Source organism: Microcaecilia unicolor, chromosome 2, assembly GCF_901765095.1.
Source record: "Microcaecilia unicolor chromosome 2, aMicUni1.1, whole genome shotgun sequence".
NCBI lineage: Eukaryota > Metazoa > Chordata > Amphibia > Gymnophiona > Siphonopidae > Microcaecilia > Microcaecilia unicolor.
In genome coordinates, this window is record NC_044032.1 from 535702005 (window position 1) to 535724621 (window position 22617).

General features: G+C 45.7%; 1 protein-coding gene across 1 annotated transcript in view; it reads left to right on the plus strand.

The window, feature by feature from the left end:
- The window catches only part of LOC115461465 (phosphoglucomutase-2-like), a 124590-nt gene that overhangs the window by 90236 nt on the left and 11737 nt on the right, over nt 1–22617 (plus strand). The window contains 2 exon segments of the mRNA XM_030191285.1: nt 8799–8928; nt 21100–21289. Coding sequence (XP_030047145.1) covers nt 8799–8928; nt 21100–21289 — 320 coding nt within the window.

Sequence of the window (22617 nt, forward strand, 5' to 3'; positions counted from 1 at the left end):
CACAGTTCATTACAGAATTTACTTATCGAGTTGTGCAAATAAATTCTAATTATTGATAATTAGTGCTCATTATTCCTTGTTGGGTGCTATTATCAATGCTGATTAGCTTGTTAAGCCAATTAAATTACATGTGTTGTTATGCTTAGATTTCAGCGCAGAATGCCAGGCGCACTACATAGAATCCCACAGAAAGTGGTATTGTTGCACCAAAATATAGGTGCAGCCTCTTTTACCAACTCATCGGCACCACACCATGTTCACAATTTATTAAATAAGTTGCACACATTGATAGGTGAAAAGCTTATGCTCCGCCAATGTTAATACCCCAACCCATGCAGTTGCACACTAAGCGGTGGCAAGCCCATCGCGGGCATACCGCTCACTAAACCGAAAGTACTGCCAGGCTGCCACAGTAGCCCAGCAGTAATTCTCACCCCCAGCTCGCACCATTTCCTGCACGACAAAAATATTTTTTTTTTGTAGTTCCAGCTTCCTAAAGAACAGATCCTACATTGTTAAGATGTCCAACCAGCTAGCAACATCTTGGATATCCGGATGTTGCATCACTACCTTGCTCCTCGGGCTGCGGCCATATTGGAAAGATCAGCTGAGCAGCAACCATTTTGGGTAGAGCATCTGAAGGGCAGCCATCTTGGGAGGATCGTTTGAGGAGCAGCCATCTTCGGTAGCTCATCTAGGAGGCAGCCATCTTGAGTGTCTTTTGGGCGTGCCCTATGAGATCTCTCGCCTCTCAGCTGAGACCATGTTCCTCTGATTGGAGACCTATTTAAGAGCTGGCCTGGGACTCTATCTTTGCTTCGGCTTCTATCTTGCTAGAGGTTTGGTGCTGGTGATTGAGCGTTCCTCTGCCGGTTTTCCTGTTGATGCTGACTTGGATTAAACCTGACCATTCTCTGCTTGCTGCCTGCCCTGACCTGTGGATTGAACCTGACCATTCTCTGCTTGCTGCCTGCCCTGACCTGTGGATTGAAACCTGACCATTCTCTGCTTGCTGCCTGCCCTGACTGTGGATTGAACTGACCATTCTCTGCTTGCGGCCTGCCCGATCTGTGTTCCGGATCTGTTCTACTCCTACCTGCCATGGCTGGTGGCCGTCCGACCCCGACAGTATCCGGAAGTCCTGGTGGCCACCTGCACAAGGGGGCTCAACTCCCGGGGAACAGTGGTCGCTTCCCAGGTGAAGCTAGGGGTTGTCCGGCTGCCTGACCGAGTGTGGCGCTTCACGGATCCTCCGCATTCTGTCAAGGTGCAAGGGCTCACTACTGCAGTGGTAACACCAACACAGTTCAAGTACTGATGGCTCCACTCGGGGGGAAAAAACTAGAGAAAATGGGCTTCAACCCGTTCATCTATGCAGATGATGCTATATCTACATACCTTTCAGTAAGAATATCACAGAAATAATGGACAAAGTCAAAACAGGATTGGACCTCATGGAAACTGGGCAGAAACCTTCAAACTCAAATTAAGCATAGACAAAACCAAATTCCTGTTCTGTCATGCCCGCACAATCCCACAGCCTATCAAAATTTCATAGTCAGCCACCAAGCATGTCACATTGAAACACAGTTTAAAATACTGGGAATCGTTCTCGACAAACACCTAACACTAGACAATCAAATAGAAGTAATTACAAAATGCTTCAGAACATTATGGAAACTTAGGATCAGAGACTATTTTCCAAGACAATCATTCAGGTTAATAGTACAATTGATGATACTATCACAACTAGACTACTGCAATGTAGTATACGTTGGTTGCAAGAAAAGCGTACTGAAATCAGTACAACCTTCCAAAGCACTGCAGCAAGGCTAATCTTCAAGTGTCATGTTCGTGACCGTTTCCTTGTCTGTGCTCACCTCGACCCCTGGTGGCCGGAACCGGTGGCTGCTATGAACTGTCACCCGTTCCAGACTTCAGCCCAGTCCGGTCCGGATCTTCCGGGCTGCCAGACTTGCTTCTCTTGTTTGTGCCTGAACAGCACCTGTAGCTGCCTTGTGATTCCTGCAGCTTGAACTTCAGCAGCTGATGGGCTTTATTGATCACCTGGACACTTCTGTGTTTGCCTTTGCATCGTCTAAGATCCCTGGTATGTGGGTGTGCTCTGTGCACTTCTGCCTAGTCCAGTTCTAGTCTGAGTTCCTTGTCTGGCTCTAGTTTGTTTGTGTGTAGTAGCTTTGGTTTTATTGCTTAGTTCTTAGTCTTGTTTCTGGTCTTCCGTTCCTTCTCTTGTGTCTGTGTTTCTTTCTAGTGGTGCTTGGCAGCTTCAGTCCTGACTCTTTTCTGTCAGTATTGTTCCCTGTTTCAGGGCTGCTTGGCAGCTTTCAGTTCCTGTCCTTTAGCTTGTCCATTCCTGCTTTGTGGTACGTATTGTCTGTCTGTGAGTCCTAGCCCAGTTTCTGCCTTGCTGCCCATGTATATTCCTTTCCCCTCTGACCCTCAATCCCTGTTCAGCCTAGTGGGTATCCAGTTCCTGCCCTGTCCAGTAAGTCCTGTCGGCCGCCTGCACCCAGGGGCTCAACTCCTGAGGAACAGCGGTCAAGTGCAGGTGAAGTCTAGCTGTTTCTGTCAGAGTTCTGCCTTGTCTCTGGTGTGGGGTGGTTTTGCCTGCCACTGCTAATCCACGGCAGTGGCCCAAGGGCTCACGAACCTAGTTTCTGCCTTGAAAACCTGACATCAAGAAGTCGAAATATGAAAGAGCCACCCCATTACACTTTCTGCCAATTAAGGCAAGACTGTTCTTCAAAGCGAGCACATCATCTACAAAACATTATTCGGTCAGTCACCAGCATGCATGCTAGACCTGGCTAGAACTATCACCAAAAAAACGCTAAACCAGAAACTACCTACTTCTCCACTACCAACTTGAAACATAGAAACATAACCTACAAATCTATTTACATGGCCAGATTTAACTACATGGGCTCCAAATGGTGGAACTCAATACCAAGGATCACAAGAAGCATCACAAAATATCTTCAATTCAGAAAAGAACTGAAAACATACCTATTAAAAAAAATTCTACAACAAATTAACTTAGCAATCAATGTCCATTCTGAGTAATAATCACAACCATTTTATAAGTCCAACCCTAAATATAAACTGCACTTGTAAATCATCACTATAATCAGAACCAAACTTGTAAATGTAAATAAACACTGTAATTGTAAATCAGAATATGATTTGTAAGCCACTTTGAACTGAATGTTTTGGATAACACTGGGATACAAGACTGCATAAATAAAAAATAATAATAATAAATACCCAGCAGTAATCACTGCCTGGTTATCAACCAGGTTAGCACGGGAGCGTCTACCGCCACCTCAGTGGGTGGCGGTAAGTGCTCCCCCCCCCACCCCCCCCCGAAATGGCCATGTGGCAAGTGCTTCACTTGCCGCAGAGCTATTTCTTTTTTTTTTTTTTAATCAACCTTTTACCCACTCAGTAAAAGGAGGCCTCAGCGTTTGTCAAATACACGTGCTAACACCAGCGCAGGCCCCCTTTTGCAGCTTAGTAAAAGGACCCCTGAGGGACTTAAGACCACATTTTGTAGATGAGCACCTAGTGCTTACGCACATAACTGCCAATTGTCGAAGCCATTCATATGTGTAAGTGTCGTTATTCTCTAAATATGTGCATGTTGTTGGCGCCTAACTTTAGGTACACCTTATAGAATTGCCCTTTAAGTGTTGATGAGCTTTGCACAACAGGATGGTGCAGTTTTTGTCCATTCTTGGCAAAATAGCTCAAGGTTTTTCCAGTTGTTTGGGATTCGTCTGTGGACTGTAGTTTGTCTTGCACAAATTTTCTATTAGATTCAGGTCCAGGCTTTGACTGAGCCAGTTAAGGACATTCACTTTCTGCTGAACCACTCCATCTGCTTTATGTTCAAGATCATTTTCTGTTGAAAGGTGAATTTTTTCCCCAGTCCCAGGTCTTTGGCATACTAGAATAGGCTTCCTCCAGGATCTGACTATTTATTATTATTTATTTATTTATGCGTTCTTGTATCCCACTGTTATCCAAAAACAAGTTTCGATTCAAAGTGGTTTATAATTTACATTTTGGTTGACAGCTACATTAGTATTTAACCGTTATGACATGAAGATGATATCAGTAGTCTTTAGAATTTTCTGAGGGGCTGTTTTGAAGGATGTAGGACTATAGTTTATGTAGTTTTCTAAAGAGTTTTGATGAGGTAAGTTTGTAGAGGTGGGACTTTGATAGAGGTAGGATGACAGTTTGTGTGGTTTTCTGAAGGGATTTGTGGAAGTAGATTTGTAGAGGAGGGATGTTTGTTAGCTTATGTAGTTCACTATAAAATTTTTTGAAAAGGTAGGTTTTCATTTCATTCATGGTAACTCAATACATGGTTCAACAATGAACTGAAAAAGCTAAAAACACAATCCAGGAAACGTGAATGAGCATGGAAAAAAACAAAAGACGAACACACACTCAACACATGGAAACAATCACAAAGAGAATATAAATACGCAATAAGATGGACCAAAAAATCATACTATAAAACTAAAATAGGGACAGATTACAAAGACATGAAGAAATTATACCAACTCGTGAACAAACTCCTAGACACCAACTTGGTCACTACAGTGAATATAGACATCCCATCTGCAGATAAACTTGCTAAGTATTTCAACGAAAAAATTGTAAACCTACGCAACACGCTACCTCATGACAACACTGACATTGAAAACTTCCTTAATGAGTTGGACCCAACCACTGGAGAATACCCAGCTGACCGAACCTGGTTAAACTTCGCCCTCCTTACTGTTGATACAGTTACGCAGGCGATCAGCAGGTTCACCAACACTCACTGCAAACTAGATACCTGTCCCAACTACCTAATGAAATCCACCCCTGACCGCTTCATAGCAGACCTCACATCCCACCTAAACTACATGCTTCAGCAAGGTCTCTTCCGTAAGGAAAACGGCAACATCCTACTCACTCCGATACCAAAAGACACCAAGAAAAAAACAAATGAAATCACTAACTACCGTCCAGTAGCATCCATCCCGTTGTTAGTCAGACTAATGGAAAGCATGGTAGCCAAACAACTTACAGATTGTATAAACAAATTCTCAATATTACACGAATCACAATCAGGTTTTCGCCCCCTCCACAGCACAGAAACAGTACTACTCACTCTTCTAGCCAAATTCAAGCAGGAAATAGCAATAGGCAAAAACATCCTCCTCCTCCAACTCGACACGTCTAGTGCATTCGACATGGTAAACCATACTATTTTAATAAGATTACTAGATATGTTCGGGATCGGTGGAAACATACTTAGCTGGATCAAGGGTTTCCTAACTATAAAAACATATCAAGTAAAATCAAACATATCATCACCGTGAAAAGCAGACTGTGGAGTACCACAAGGATCACCACTATTTATTTTATTTTTTTATTACATTTGTACCCCGCACTTTCCCACTCATGGCAGGCTCAATGCGGCGGGCAATAGAGGGTTAAGTGACTTGCCCAGAGTCACAAGGAGCTGCCTGTGCCGGGAATCAAACTCAGTTCCTCAGTTCCCCAGGACCAAAGTCCACCACCCTAACCACTAGGCCACTCCTCCACTATCACCGATCCTCTTCAACCTAATGATGACCCCACTAGCCAAGTCCTTATCTAGCCAAGGCTTTAACCCTTTCATCTATGCAGACGATGTCACAATATACATTCCTTATAAATCTAACCTGACAGAAATCGCCAACGAAATCAAGAACAGCTTGAACATCATGGACTCTTGGTCTAATGCATTTCAACTAAAACTCAACAAAGAAAATACACACTGTCTCATCCTCTCGTCCCAACACAGCATGGACAACCCCACAATCATCAATACCCCAGATTACACCCTCCATATCTCAGACAGCCTGAAAATCCTCGGTGTTACAATGGACCGCTATTTAACACTAGAGAGCCAAGTGACACCCACGACAAAGAAAATGTTCCACTCAATGTGGAAGCTCAAACGCCTGAAGCAATTCTTCCCGAGGGAAACATTTCGCAACCTAGTACAATCAATGGTACTAAGCCATGTAGACTACCGCAATAGAATCTATGCAGGATGTAAAGAACAAACGTTAAAGAAACTTCAGACTGCTCAAAACATGGCAGCCAGGCTTATCTTTGGAAAAACGCGATTTGAAAATGCAAAACCCCTCCGCGAAAAGCTACACTGGCTCCCAATCAAAGAACGCATTGCTTTCAAAGTCTGCACTCTGGTTCACAAAATTATCTACGGTGAAGCCTTGGGATACATGACAGACTTGATCGACCTACCAACTAGAAACACATCCAAATCAACACGAACGTACCTAAATCTGTACTACCCAAGCTGCAAAGGACTCAAATACAAATCAACCTACGCATCCAGTTTTTCCTACATTAGCCACACACCTGTGGAACGCATTACCAAAAGCCTTGAAAACTACGTACAATCACCTAAACTTCCGGAAAACACTAAAAACTAACCTGTTTAAAAAGGCATACCCTACCGATCCAAAATAAATGCCTGATATCGGCAACACAACAAAACTAAAGTAAGTAATGGACATAACACAACTCTTTTGTTATACGATGCCCTAATGTGGCTGTGCCATATGAACTTTATCTTACCATAACATCACTTTGTATTTGTTCACACCGGAGTCTGCAAACGCCTCTCTGGTACTATGTAAGCCACATTGAGCCTACAAATAGGCGGAAAATGTGGGATACAAATGTAAAAAATAAATAAATTTCTTTCCTGAATTGGAGGTCGTTAGTGATGCTTTTTGTGGCTTTGGTTTTGAGTTCCAACATTTAGAACCCAACTGAATCCTGCTGTGTAGATAGCTTTATAGGTTATATTTCTGCAGTTGGGCAGGTGAAGAAGTAGGTAGCCTCTGCTTTCTGGACTTGTGTTTCTCGGGGATAGCTCAATCATGTTTAGCATATATTCAGGTGCCATTCCAAATAGTATTTTGTAAATGAGAGTACTCATTTTGAAAAGTAGTCTTGCCTTGATTGGCATCCAGTGCAATGTTTTGAGTAGTGGAGTTCTTTCATATTTTGACTTACTGTATTTAGTTTGGGTGATTTAAATGTGGACCATGATCTGTCTGCCACAGTATGGATGTCATTTGTTTCGCAGTCTTGTAGGACGTCAGTGATGGATGTTTGTGATTTTGCTAAGTTTGATCTTGTGTTTGCTATTTTGTTTTTGAAACATTGTGCAAGCTCGTTTTCAGTAGTTTGTTCATGAGTTCGAATAATTTTTTTTATTGGTCTGTTCAAGATTCGCATATATGCTGCTTTAGCTTTCTTTTTTATTTGTATATTTCTTATAGCTTTTCTCCATATGGTTTTGTTTATGTCTGTTTTGTTTTTGGCCCATGTTCTTTCAAGTTTCTTGCACAATTTTTTCATGTGTAGTAGTTAGTCATTTAAACCAGGGGTGCGGTTGTTTCTTATTTTTTTTTGTTTTCGTTGTAAGTGGTGCTATTTTGTTTACTGTTTTTTTTCACTGGCTTCGTCCCAGTTTCTCATGAACTTTATGTCCTTGGGTATTTTGCTTTGTTCATTCATCATTGTTGTCCAGAAAGTGTGCATGTTTACTTTCTCTCTGGTTATGAATGTGTGTGGCGTGCTTGGTTTTCTTTTCTTTCCGTTTTCTTTCCACTGTAGTGTGAAAGTTAGTTTGCTGTGGTTTGACCATATTAACTCTTTGCACCTTCCTGCTTTCCCTCAGTCTTCACAAGTCTCTCTGATCCCATTGCTCCAAAGCATTCCTGCAACATATTGCCAGCACCATGTTTTACTGTAAGGATAACATTAGAAGGGTGAGGTGTTGTGTTTGTTTTATGCCAGACATTTCACTTAGCACTGAGACCAAAAAGTTCCACTTTGGTCTTATTAGACCATAAAATCTTGTCCCACATGCATGCAGTGGACACAGGTCAGCTGTAATCAGCTTATTTGGGGCTTTGTTAAGGCTAGTTTGAATTTGTTGTGAGAAAGGGTGTGAAGACTTATATAATCAAATTCTCTTGGTTTCTTAATTTGTAATTACTTTTTTAATATTTCTATAATTGTTTTATCCCATTGAACAAGTACAGCATGGGGAAAATTTTGTAAATGTTCTTTTACACATAAACAGCTTCTTACAAAATTACATGCTTAAAAGCACACACAGTTCCAACAAGGCACATAATTTACACAAATCATGTGTAGTTGTGGCTGGGGGTGTAGTTGGACAGAGCACAGGAGGAGTCATAAACTATGTGCGTAAGTTATAAAATACACACTTTTATACGTACTTCAGCTGCATATATTTACACCTTCTCCCTATATGTCTTTATAAAATTCCCCAAAGGGAAGCTGATGCATAAATTTTACAACTTCTCTGAGGCAGATGTAATTGGTGATTGTACATTCCAAACTAATAGGCACATATGTGTGTATTTTATAAAGTACATGTATAAGTTCCAGTTTCACCCCTGCTCAACAGTATGGGAACCAATTTGCCTACTTCCTCAGTCTCATGTATCAGCAGCCCTTGGCCAAGTATGCAAAATAATGGACCAGGGTGGCAAGTCGATGTCCATAAGGAAAGCTTCCCCTGCTGTCTACAGTGATGTGCATCAACACTTCATGGAAGTAGATAAGAAAGAGGATCTGTTACTCTGAGCAATTTATTGAACTTAAACATGTGATGTTTTCTAATTCTGCTAAATCCTATAATGAAAAGAATTCTTTCTCCGCAGGTTATATGTGCAGTCCTGCTGTGTTGGACAAGGACGGTGTCAGCGCTGCTGTTATAACTGCAGAGATGGCTAGTTTTCTAGCAACCAAGAATTTGACCTTGTCTCAACAGCTGAAAACCATCTATAATGAGTGAGTTATTAAATGAAACAGATGATCTCTGAAATAAATATACAGTGTAATCATTGTTCTTGGAATTGGGGAGGGGCAGCTGCTCTTCAATATTTGTGTTGTCATCAAACCTAATTTTTTGAAGAATATACATTGTGTGTGTATCCAAAAAGCAATAATAATATAGGGGTCTATATTCAAAAAGGACTTTTGGGTGCTAACGTCATTATGTCCTTTGTTTTAAAAATTCTGTACCAGCCAATGCATAACTTTGGTATCCATCTAAAAGCTCTACATTACAGAGGGGGTAGGTTAAGAGGCATTCCAGGGGCAGGATCAAAATGGAGGTGGATAGTTCAAATATAGGGGTCTTTTTATCAAGCTGCGGGAAAAAGGGCCCTGTGGGTTACCGCTGCATTAACCATCTCCAGGGGAGTTTCCCCCGGAAATGGCACACGCTCAACCCAGCACTACTGCCAGCGGCCATATTGGATAGGCGGTAGTCCTGGATTAGCAAGCAGTAAGCCCGCATTGGGCTTACCGCCGCTCCAAACGTTTTACTATGGTAAACCCCCTAAAATAATTTTTCATATAGCAAGAAACACTTGATTTATGTAAACACTAGTAAAAAAGGCCCGTTTCTGACAGAAATGAAACGGGCACTAGCAAGGTGTGCCTCTGAGTGTGTATGTTTGAGAGAGTGTGTGTGAGAGTGACTGTGTGAGACAGAGAGACAGAGTGAATGTGCGAGTGTGTGTGTATGTGTGTGACTGTCTGTGTGAGAGTGTGTGTGTGAGAAAGACTGACAGTGTGTGGCAGGGGCCCCCTTCCGTCTCCCGGCCTCCTTCCCCCTCCCCCCTGTCTTCCTTCCCCCCCCCCCCCCCCCGTCTTCCCTCCCCCTTTCCCGCCCCATCCAGTTTTTCCTCCGCTCCCCCCTCCCAGTTTCAGGGTCGTGGCCTCCCCTACCTCCGCCTGTCATGGTCGTGGCCCCCCCTTCCTTCCTCCCTCCCACCCTCCCACCCACATTCAGGTTCCCACTCTCACGTTCAGGCTGGCTCCCTGGCTTCCACGTTCAGGCTGGCTGGCTACCTGTCTCCCTCCCTCCCACCCTCCGACGTTCAGGCTGCCTGCCTGCCTCCCTCCCTCCCTCCCACCCTCCCACATTGTTCCTGGTTCGCTCCGTGAAACGCTGATACCCTGTTTCTTCTTTTGTTCGCAACGCTCTTTTTGTCGGGATGCTCTGTTTTTGTTTGTTGCTCCACCTCCGCGCCTGTGCCTTGTGCGTTTCGCCACTCGAGAGGCTGGCTGGCTAACTAGCTGTGTCCCTCCCTCTGACCCTCCGACGTTCAGGCTGCCTGCCTGCCTCCCTCCCTCCCTCCCTCGCACATTGTGGTTGGCTTGGTCCGTCAAACGGTGATACCCTGGTTCTTCTTTTGTTGCTCCGCCTCCGTGCCTGTGCCTTGTCCATTTCGCCACTCGAGTGTCAGTGCTCCGCCCTCAACGTCATTATGTTGTGACGCGAGGGCAGGGCAGACATTCATGGGCAAACTGGATATCTATGCCACTTCAAGTTTCCGGCTTGAGGCTTCATTAGAACGTTGGAGGTGTTTTTTTATATAGAGAGATATATAAGTTCATACAAACAGATTCTACAATCTAATCTCTTGAGAACCCCCTGAAGAGAGTTCAAGGAACCCAGTTTGGGAATCACTGTGGTAATAGATACCGTCCAGATCATTTTACCCATTTAAGGGGACCGCACAAAGAGCGATCCCACTGAGGGCCACTGAATACCAGTCATAAAGATAAGTCATTTAAGTCATTTAACTTGTATCAAGAAAAATAGTAATTTTAAAACAGGGCAAATAAGTGCATGTATTGCTCCTATTTTATATAGGTGCCTTTATAAAATTACCCCAGGGAAAGTAGGTGCACACATTTAAACTTGCTCTGATGGAGGTATAATTGTGTGATTATGGAGCTCATTTTTTCAAAAGAGAGAGAGTCTCAAAAACGGCATAAAGTGGCATTCGGATGTTTTTTGGAGAAAAACATCCGAATTCGATTTTCAGAACTCAATGCATCCAAATCACGGGGCATGTTGGAGTAGGATTTTGGCGTTCCCAAAACTTGGATATGTTTCTTCCATAATGGACCAGGACTAAAAGTTAGATGTTTTGTTCTATACCTGTTTCAGTCATGACTAAATCTCAAAAAGGTGCCCTAAATGACCAGATGACCACTGGAAGGACACGATTCCACCTTGCTCCCTCACCCATTCTTTTTTGAATTCTGTCACTATTTTTTCTCCACCACCTCCTTCGGGAGGGCATTCCAGGCATCAACCACCCTCTTTGTGAAAAAGAATATCCTGACATTACTCCTAAGTCTACCAAAATCATGTCCTCTAGTTTGACCGTTTTCCCTTCTCTGGAAAATACTTGTTTCTATATTAATGCCTTTCAAGTATTTAAATGTCTGTATCATATCTCCCCTGTCCCTCCTCTCCTCTAGAGTATACATATTCAAATCTTCCAGTTTCTTCTCGTATGTCTTTTTGTCGCAAGCCCCATAACATTTTTGTTGCCTTCCTCTGGACCGCTTCAAGTCTTTTTACATCCTTAGCAAGATAGGACCTCCAAAACTGAACACAATACTCCAAATGGGGCCTCACCAATGACTTGTACAGAGGCATCAACACCTTTCTTCTGCTTGTTATGTCTCTGTCTGTACAGCCTAACATTCTTTCTGTGGCCACTACCTTGTCTCACTGTTTCATCACCTTCAGATCCTCAGACACTATCACCCCAAGGTCCCTCTCCCTGTCTGTGCATTATCCTCTCACTTCTTAGCACATACAACTTCCTTGGATTTCTACTCCCTAAGTGCATCACTCTGTAGTTCTTTGCATGAATTTTAATTGTCAAACATTAGACCATTCTGCTTTTGCAGATCCTTTTTCATGTTTTCCACTCCCTCCGGGGTGTCCACTCTTTCAAATCTTGGTATCATGTGAAGGAGTGGCCTAGTGGTTAGGGTGGTGGACTTTGGTCCTGGGGAACTGAAGAACTGAGTTCGATTCCCACTTCAGGCACAGGCAGCTCCTTGTGACTCTGGGCAAGTCACTTAACCCTCCATTGCCCCATGTAAGCCGCATTGAGCCTGCCATGAGTGGGAAAGCGCGGGGTACAAATGTAACAAAAAAAAATAGGCAAACCTTACCTTCTAACCCTTCGGCAGTGTCACTCACAAATATATTAAACAGAATCGGCCCCATCACTGATTCTTGAGGCACTCCACTACTCACCTTTCCTTCCCCCGAGTGACTTCCATTAACCACCATCCTCTGGCATCTATCTGTCAACCAGTTCCTAATCCATTTTTTCACTTTGGGTCCTAACTTCAACCCGTCAAGTTTATTCAAGAGCCTTCTATGAAAAATGGTATCAAAGGCTTCCATATCATCAAGCTGATCAATCCATAGACTGGTGGGTTGTGTCCATCTACCAGCAGGTGGAGATAGAGAGCAAACTTTTGCCTCCCTATATGTGGTCATGTGCTGCCGGAAACTCCCCAGTATGTTCTCTATCTCAGCAGGTGGTGGTCACACACAGCAGCAGCTCTGGCTAGGCCTCCAAGCCTAATTTTTAGGTTTTGTTGAGTGCCTGGGGTTGAGGGCTCTTTTGAGCAAGTGCAAACCTGGTGGTGCCAGGTCCCTCCTTTTCTCCCCCCTCCCGCTGGCTCCGTTAAAAAAAAAAAAAAAAAAAAATTTTAAACGTCCTTAAAGGCGTTTATTTCGACGTTTATTTAAACGTTCATTGCAGCTACTCACTGGGACACCAGTTCGTTACAGCTCGGAGCGGACAGCAGGTAATTTTTACCTTTTTATAGCGGGCAGGGGGTTCCCCGATTCTTCTCCTCGTGGCATATGGCGTCGGAGGGCGAGGGCGCAAAGGGTCGCTCCCCGGATCGCTTGAGCGCTTCTAGAGGGGATGCGGGGGTTTTACAGCCTGATTCGCCCTTGTTGGGTGACAGTTTCGTGACCGATGAATGTCCCGGTCCTTCCTCCGGCGTGGTGGTTTTTCCCGCCATAAACGCCCATCCCCCGCTCCTCGCCTCCGCCATCTTGGCCGGCCACGCGGCTCGGATGGCTTCTTCGTGGGCCGCCCTTGAGGTTGGAGACATTAATGCCATGAACGCCCTTAATTTGGGCGACGGCACAAAAGCGGCTAAAGTTAAGCGCCGTTCTTCCCGCGCGGCTCCTTCGCGGAGTGTCGCGCCGGACGCCATTTTGGATGCGCAGCATGTCTCTCCCCCGCTCTTGCGAGCGCCGGTTGAGGGTGCGTCTAGGGCTGTTGCCCAGGCTGCGGAAGTACACAGTCTGGGGGGTTTCTCCCCCGAGTTTGTTTTGCTGCTGCATCAGGCTTTCCTCATGCAAAACGCTGCCCCTGTTCCCTCGTCTGGTAAAGAGGTTGAGGTTCCCAGAGGTAAACGCCCTCGGGTTGATTCCCAGGCCTTGGAGGACTTTGTCTCCTCCGATGTAGATGAGGGCAGCGTGTCTGAGGTCTCCCAACGGTCCTTTGCGGATTCCTTGGAGGAGACGGATCCCCGCTCGGATGGAGCGGATGACCCCTCTGCAGCGCGGCTTTTTAGCCCAGAGGATTTGCCCAACCTGTTGTTACAGGCCATGGACACTTTGAAGATTTCCTCTCCGGAGGACGTCTCTCCCTCAGCCCCTGTTGGCTCTGCCATTATGCTGGGGACGAAGCGCCCGCCTAGAACCTTCCACGTGCATGATGCCATGCACACCTTAATTTCGGCTCAATGGGATGTCCTGGAAGCGAGCCTTAAAGTGGCTAGGGCTATGTCCCGCCTCTATCCTTTGGCTGTGAGTGAACGTGAGGCCTATCTGTGGCCTACCGTGGATTCTTTAATCACTGCGGTGACTAAGAAAACGGCGTTGCCGGTGGAAGGTGGCACGGCCCTAAAGGACGCCCAAGACAGAAGATTGGAGGCGGCCTTAAGGTCGTCCTTTGAGGCGGCTGCTTTAAGTTTGCAGGCCTCAGTTTGCGGCTCCTATGTGGCCAGGGCGTGCCTGACTATGGTGCAGCGGGCTTCCCCCTCGGATCATTCCTTGAGGGCTGATTGGCCGGCCCTGGAATCGGGCTTAGCCTATTTGGCAGACTTGCTGTATGATGTCTTGAGGGCCTCAGCTAAAGGCATGGCTCAGACAATCTCTGCGCGGCGGTGGCTTTGGCTGAAACATTGGTCTGCTGACCACGCCTCTAAATCCCGCCTGGCTAGATTGCCTTTTAAAGGCAAGCTGCTCTTTGGGGTCGAGCTGGACAAAATCGTGACCGATCTCGGCACGTCTAAGGGCAAGAAATTACCAGAGGTCAGGGCTCGGGCTAGTACTCATCCTGGTACCTCCAGAGGACGGTTGCAGGAAGCCCGTCGGTATCGCCCGGGCAAGTCGGGTTCCTCTGCCCCCTCTTCCTTCAAGAGGAATTTCTCCCCCAAGCAGCATTCCTTTCGCAGAGACCGCCGTCCCGGAGGTGCTTCCTCCGGTCCTCCCCCAGGGTCTCGTACCCAATGACGGGGCCTTGGTCCACGCCCCAGTGCAGATTGGAGGACGGCTGTCCTCGTTTCTGGGCGAGTGGACCACAATAACTTCAGACGCGTGGGTGCTGGAAGTCATCAGAGACGGCTACAAGCTAGAGTTCTGCCGACCCTTAAAAGACGGGTTTGTACTCTCTCCCTGCAAGTCTCCGGTCAAAGCTGTGGCAGTGCAGCAGACCTTGGACAATCTGATCCGCCTGGGCGCGGTCGTTCCTGTGCCAGAAAGTCAGCTTGGCAAGGGACGTTACTCCATTTACTTTGTGGTACCAAAGAAAGGAGGTTCTGTCCGGCCTATCCTCGACCTCAAAGGGGTCAGTCGGGCCTTGAAAGTGCGGCACTTTCGCATGGAGACTCTCCGCTCTGTTATAGCGGCAGTGAAGGCAGGAGAGTTCTTGGCTTCCTTGGACATCAAGGAAGCGTACCTGCATATTCCCATTTGGCCTCCTCATCAACGCTTCCTGCGTTTTGCAGTCCTGGGACGACACTTCCAGTTCAGAGCCCTCCCATTCGGGTTGGCTACTGCTCCGCGGACCTTTTCCAAAGTAATGGTGGTCATCGCGGCCTTCCTACGAAAGGAAGGGATACAAGTCCATCCTTATCTGGATGACTGGTTGATCCGAGCCCCCTCTTATGCAGAGTGCGGCAAAGCTGTGGACCGGGTAGTTGCTCTTTTGAGCTCCCTGGGATGGATCATCAACTGGGAGAAGAGCCAGCTGCGCCCGACTCAGTCCCTGGAGTACCTGGGAGTTCGATTCGACACCCAAGTGGGCAGAGTGTTCCTGCCAGACAATCGGATTGTCAAACTTCAGGATCAGGTGGACCAGTTCCTGGGAGCCTCTCCTCTTCGGGCTTGGGACTATGTGCAGCTGTTGGGCTCTATGACGGCCACGATGGAAGTAGTGCCCTGGGCCAGGGCTCATATGAGACCACTTCAACACTCCTTGCTGCAGCGCTGGACTCCGATGTCGGAGGATTATGCTGTGCGACTTCCCTTGGACCCAGCAGTGCGCAAGGCGCTGAGCTGGTGGATGCAGACAGACAAATTGTCTGCGGGAATGCCTCTGGTGACCCCAGAGTGGATTGTCGTCACGACGGACGCCTCTTTGTCGGGCTGGGGAGCCCACTGCTTGGGAAGGACAGCGCAGGGGCTCTGGTCTCCTGCAGAGGCAAAGTGGTCTATCAACCTCCTGGAACTCAGAGCCATTCGGTTGGCGCTTTTGGAGTTCATCCCGGTACTGGTGTGGAAGCCTGTACGGGTCCTGTCGGACAATGCCACGGCTGTGGCCTATGTCAACCGCCAGGGAGGTACCAAGAGCGCCCCTCTAGCCAAGGAGGCTATGTATCTTTGCCAGTGGGCGGAAGCGAACCTGGAGCAGCTTTCAGCGGCCCACATTGCCGGAGTCATGAATGTCAAGGCGGACTTTCTCAGTCGCCATACCTTGGAGCCCGGAGAGTGGCAGCTATCTGCTCAGGCGTTCTTGGACATCACGAAGCGCTGGGGCCAGCCGAGCCTAGATCTGATGGCGTCATCGGCCAATTGCCAAGTGCCGCGCTTCTTCAGCAGAGGACGGGACCCTCGATCCCTGGGAGTAGATGCTCTTCTCCAACAGTGGCCGACACAAGAGCTCCTCTATGTGTTCCCGCCCTGGCCCATGTTGGGCAGGGTGCTAGACCGGGTGGCAAAGCATCCCGGCAGGGTAATCCTGGTGGGTCCGGATTGGCCCAGGCGTCCCTGGTATGCGGACTTGATCAGGCTCTCAGTGGACGATCCTCTGCGACTGCCAGTGGAACAGGGCCTGTTACATCAGGGTCCCGTGGTGATGGAGGATCCCTCCCCCTTTGGTCTTACAGCCTGGCTATTGAGCAGCAGCGTCTGAGGAAGAAGGGCTTCTCAGACAAGGTCATCGCCACTATGCTGAGAGCGAGGAAGCGCTCTACTTCTACTGCTTACGCCAGGGTTTGGCGTATCTTTGCAGCGTGGTGTAAAGCAGGCTCTCTTTCTCCCTTCACTGCTCCAATTTCTTCAGTGTTGGCGTTCCTGCAAGAAGGTCTGGAGAAAGGCCTGTCGCTCAGTTCCCTTAAAGTCCAGGTAGCGGCTCTGGCTTGCTTCAGGGGCCGCCTGAAGGGTGCTTCCCTGGCTTCACAGCCAGATGTGGTGCGCTTTCTCAAGGGAGTTAATCACCTGCGCCCTCCTCTGCACTCAGTGGTGCCTGCGTGGAATCTCAACCTGGTGCTAAGAGCATTGCAGAAGCCGCCTTTTGAACCCTTGTCGAGGGCATCTCTGAAAGACCTGACGTTGAAAGCAGTCTTTTTGGTGGCTATCACTTCAGCCAGAAGAGTTTCCGAGCTCCAGGCGCTCTCATGTCGAGAGCCTTTTCTGCAGTTCTCTGAGGCAGGAGTGACTATTCGCACAGTGCCTTCCTTTCTGCCTAAGATTGTTTCTCGCTTCCATGTGAATCAGCAGCTCTGTCTCCCTTCCTTTCGTAGGGAGGACTACCCAGAGGAGTACTCTGCTCTTAAATATCTGGATGTGAGACGAGTCATCATCAGATACTTGGAAGTGACCAATGATTTCCGGAAATCGGATCATCTGTTTGTCCTGTTTGCAGGTCCTCGTAAGGGTCTGCAGGCTGCTAAGCCTACAGTGGCAAGATGGGTCAAGGAAGCCATTGCAGCGGCTTATGTGGCCGCGGGGAAGGTGCCGCCTATCCAGCTGAAGGCTCACTCCACGAGAGCTCAGGCGGCCTCGATGGCAGAGGCCGGATCCGTCTCCTTGGAAGAGATATGCAAGGTGGCAACTTGGGCTTCGGCTCATACATTCTCCAAGCATTACCGGTTGACTGTGGCTGCACGGGCGGAGGCCCGGTTTGGAGCTTCAGTGTTGAGGTCAGGGATTTCTATGTCCCGCCCTGGGTGAGTACTGCTTCGGTACATCCCACCAGTCTATGGATTGATCAGCTTGATGATATGGAAGGTAAAATTATGTATAATCATACCTGATAATTTTCTTTCCATTAATCATAGCTGATCAATCCATAGCCCCTCCCAGATATCTGTTCTGTTTTTATTCTGGTTGCATTTCAGGTTCAAGTTTAGTCTTCAGTTACTTCAGAAAGACTTCGTGTTCAAGTTCTTCCTTCACTTGGATTCTTCAAGAGTTGAGACGAGTTTGTGTTACAGTGAGCTGCTGCATTCCTCTCCCCTCCGTTTTACGGGGCTGGATTGAGATTTAAATTCTGCCGGCACTCCCTCCCGCTTCGTGCGGCTGTAGGGCAGCTTTGTACCCCTCCCGCTTCGGCGGTGTTAGGGTCAGTCAGCTCCTCCCGTGGTTGCGGTTGCAGGATAAGCCAGATCCCCCCGCATCGGCGGGTGTGGTGTCCCTCCCCCGCTCCGCGGGGATGAGCTGGACGGATTCCCCTCCCCCACTTGTGTGGGGATGAGCTGGGTTAATTCCCCTCCCCCGTTTCGGCGGTGGTGAGCTGGGCAGAGTGTCCCTTCGTGGGTGTAATTCTCTAAGTGCTGAGTCCTGCGGATGGAGCTTTGATATCGACATACTGAGGAGTTTCCGGCAGCACATGACCACATATAGGGAGGCAAAAGTTTGCTCTCTATCTCCACCTGCTGGTAGATGGACACAACCCACCAGTCTATGGATTGATCAGCTATGATTAATGGAAAGAAAATTATCAGGTATGATTATACATAATTTTACCTTTGCCAAAATCTAAGAGTACATCTAGAGCACACACTTGATCCAGTTCTCTGGTCACCCAGTCAAAGAATTCAATCAGATTCGTTTGGCACGATTTACCTTTGGTAAAAGTCTTGGATCTTGTAACCTATTGGATTCCAGGAAATTCACTATCTTTTCTTTCAGCATTGCTTCCATTACTTTTCCAATAACCGAGGTGAGGCTTCTTCTCTGTCACCACTTTTGTGAAGAGGGACCATGTGATGCAGGCGTCAAAACGCTGAAGTATGGCCCATGTCTGGTATTTTCATTAAAGGACTCTCAATTGTTCCAATCCTGAAGGCCCATTTGTTCTTCTTTCTAGTTCTATTTCTTGTGTGCTTTTGGACCCTCTCTTTTGTTACCTCGCATCCGGTAGCATTTTTATTTAATCTCCTAGTTATAGAAACATGCTGGCTTGTGCAGTGTACGGATGTACACAGGGGAACCATCAGAATGGAATAACCTTTCATTGTTTAGAGTAGTAATTAGTTCTAAATTGTAATCAGTGTGTCATTTCGAGCCGCTGGTTAAAGGGATACCCTAGCATGCATTGTATGGGTGCTGAGATTTTTTTTCACCTAGTAAAGGGTCACCAAAACAGACATGTTATGAGAATCAGGTGCTCAACATTCAGAGGTTTTATTTTTAACTGCAAAGGGTTTTTTTAAACCCTTAATTAGGTTGAAACCTGGGAACATTTAAAATCTTTTTTTTTTTCCGTGTGCCTAGATCAAAAGAGAAAGATGGTATGTGGGAATATGCTCCTTTAATTTTGTGGAATGCTTTTGGCGGTTTTGCTTAAAACTTCTGCGGTTGAACACATGACTCCATTAATGTTGGCTGATTATATTTCCGCTACACTGTTTTCCTGCATTGAAGCAGATTATTGCAGCAGTGCTATTGTTTATTTTTCTCTGTGTCTGAAGAACAGTGACTCCTTTGTTCCTATTGAGAGAATTAATTCCTGACTAAGGCATCAAAATGCCGAAACACAGCCCATGTTGGTTCTTTTCATTAAAGGACTCTCAATTGTTTCAATCCTGAAGACCCAGTTGTGCTTTTTTCTAGTATCAATGAGGATGCAGCAACTGATAGTTTGTTTAGGGTACATCAATATGGCGGCTGCGCAGGGGAGTCAGCTTCAGCCTTGTGACGTCGGGCCATCTCCTGTTTTATTAAACCTTCTTGGTCTGACCCATTTTTTTTTTTACTTATACAGAGGCTCTCTCACCTCCTTTCCTATTGGTCATTTTTCGCCCTTTGCACTCCTTCTGGCTTTTGCTATTGCCATTAGGTTACCTTAAGATAATCAGGATACCGTCCCGTGTTCCCCCCCCCCCCCCCCCCCCAGATCCCACTTTTATGCACAGAACGTCACCTCGTACTATACCATTCTCTCTAGTTTTTGCAGCTCAAATACATGCCCATGCACTTTTTAGCATTATAGCTTGGTGTAACTTTATCCCAGTCGTGGTTCTCTGTGTTCCACATCTCTGTGATTGCCACTGAATCAAGTCAGTGTCTTCCATTACAGCCTCCAAATCTTAGATTTTATTTTCTATACTATGGGCATTAATACACATAGCTTTCCAAATGTTGCCCTTTTTCCCCCATTTCCATTGCGTGAGGGCGTTGTCCATCTAGTCCTGTCAATCTGGATAGATAAATCCAAGCATCTGTTGTCACTCTACTGAGTTCGTTTCACCTGAATAGGTTCCCAACACACATTTTGAAATGTGATTTTTAACACCGTACCTTCAGCTAACTCTGATGCAAATTGTAGTGCATTACTACATGTGCTTATGTGCATAGAGGCTTGGGAAATAAGGTGGCTTGGCCGGTGTTAGCTCAGAGTAACTATTCTGGATTCATGAATTTTGCAGTTCTCCCCAAGTCGTAGTTCACTGCTTTAACCATTGGGTTGTACTTTGATCCCTATTAACCAATACAATTCTGACTTTAGGTAAGTCTAAGTAGGATTGGTGAACAGTTTCTAGGTGATATCTTTTATTAGACTAACTCGTGTATATGTTGCTAGCTTTGACTCCTCTCTCTCTTTTCTCTGCACATATCCAGCAGACTGCTAAAACCTGTCATTTCTTTCTCTATAATATCACCAAAATGTGTCCTTTCCTTTCTGAGCACACTACCAAAACCCTTACCCACACTCTTATCACCGCTCGCTTAGACTATTGCAACTTGCTTCTCACAAGTCTCCCACTAAGCCATCTCTCTCCCCTTCAATTTGTTCAAAATTCTGCTGCACAATTTATATTCCGCCAGTGTCACTATGCTCATATTAGCCGTCTCCTCAAGTCAATTCATTGGCTCCCGATCTGTTTCCGCAAACAGTTCAAGCTCCTCTTATTGGCTTACAAGTGCATTCACTCTGCAAGCTCCTCAGTACCCCTCCACACTTATCTCTCCCTACACTCCTCCCCAGGAATTCTGTTCATTGGGTTAATCTCTCTTATCTGTACCCTGCTCATCCACTTCCAACGCCAGACTCCGTTCCTTTTATCTTGCTGGACCATATGCCTGGAATAGACTTCCTCAGCCAGTACGTCAAGCTCCATCTAATCTAGGCTAAAAGTCCATGTTCTTGATGCTACTTTTAACTCCTAATCCCTATTCACTTGTACAGTACCCATGTATGTTTTATCATTCCCACCTTAGTAATTCTCTTATCCCTTACTTGTCCTGTTTGCCTATCCTGATTAGATTATAAGCTCTTTCTAGCAGGGACTTTCTTGTCATTTTCAAGTGTACAGCTCTGCGTACTTCTATTTCTATAGAAATGATAAATAGTAGTAGTAAATGTTTTCAATTTATTTCGACAGGTATGGCTATCATATCACCAAAGCTTCATATTTTATTTGTCATGATCCAAAAACCATAAAGTGTTTATTTGAAAATCTCAGAAATTATGGAGGGGAGAGCACATATCCAAAGTCATGTGGCAGATTTGAGGTTTCTGGGATTCGAGATCTAACAACTGGTTATGACAGCAGCCAGGCTGACAAAAAAGCAGTAAGTACTCATTGTAACTAAAAGTACAGCATCATCAATCGTATCTTGTTTTTGTTTTTTCCTTTTTCTGTTTTCCTCATACATTTAAAGAAAAAGCGCCAGATGTAGTGTAGCATACCTTTAGTTAAGTATCGCTCTTTATAAGATTGTACACTGCTAGGTCAGACAGGTAGGCTAGGGATGTTTAAAATTGCAGTTATGAAAAGTTTCTCTTTCATAGAAGAGTTCATGCAGCATGATAATTTGATCATTGACACATGATGTGGTAATACTCATTGGTGCACGTGCAAATCAAAAAAAGACAAATAGTCTGTAGAATGGAAACGATTACTTTATACACAATTAGGAACCCTCTTATAAATGTATCTCTTTGTCAAAGTAACAAAGAGGGTCTTTTACTAAACCGCGGTAGAAATCAGCTGTCGGTAAACACCAAGACACCCATTATATTCTTATGGGTACCTTGGCGTTTACCGCCAGCTGATTTCTACCACGAGCTAAAAACACTACCGTGGCTTAGTAAAAAAAAAAAAAAAGCAATTTTGTAAAGATAATGTAGACACCTCTGTGCATTTTATAAAGTAAAATGCCTAGCTCCAAAAGTGCACAAATGCCCATGAGCACTAAAGAAGGCATAAGTGTGTGTATGCATGCCCATTTATTTTATAAAATATGCTCTGCTCAAACTATTCCCCTGGGAATGCCTGTACATGGTGCACTAATCAGCTTGCGCAGTCTTTTCAGCACACATACTCATACTGTGTGATTTTGTGAAACCCTTTATCCACATGTAAAGAGGGGCTTGCATGTTGACAAATTTCTGTAAAATTACACATTTAATCCTTTAATTCCACAAATAGTTTGCACGTGGTTATAGATATTACCTCTTACACATGTAACTTAAAGCACCGATCAAAGCTATTGCACGTGTAATAAATGTCAATAACTAACAATAATAGGCTTTAGGAAGCACTAATTGCCACTAATTTGCAGTTACACATGCGAGTTATGACCCTGTTCTGTAAAGTGTGTGCATAAATTGTCTACAGCATAACTGCACAGGGGACATTCACATGGGAGGGACATGTTTGGGTCATGGACATTCCCCCAAATTCTATAAAGGGTGCCTTAAGTTGTGTGTGCTAATTTGGCTGCATGGCCAAATTGCTTGCACAACTTAAGCCTGTCAGCGCCGATAATTGGTACTTAACCAATTAGTGGCACTAATTGGCTTTAATTAGAATTTACGCATGCAGCTTTCTAGGTGTATTGTGCAATGTGGTGCATAAATTCTAATGCGTGCAGCCAAAAAGGGGGTGTGGCTATGG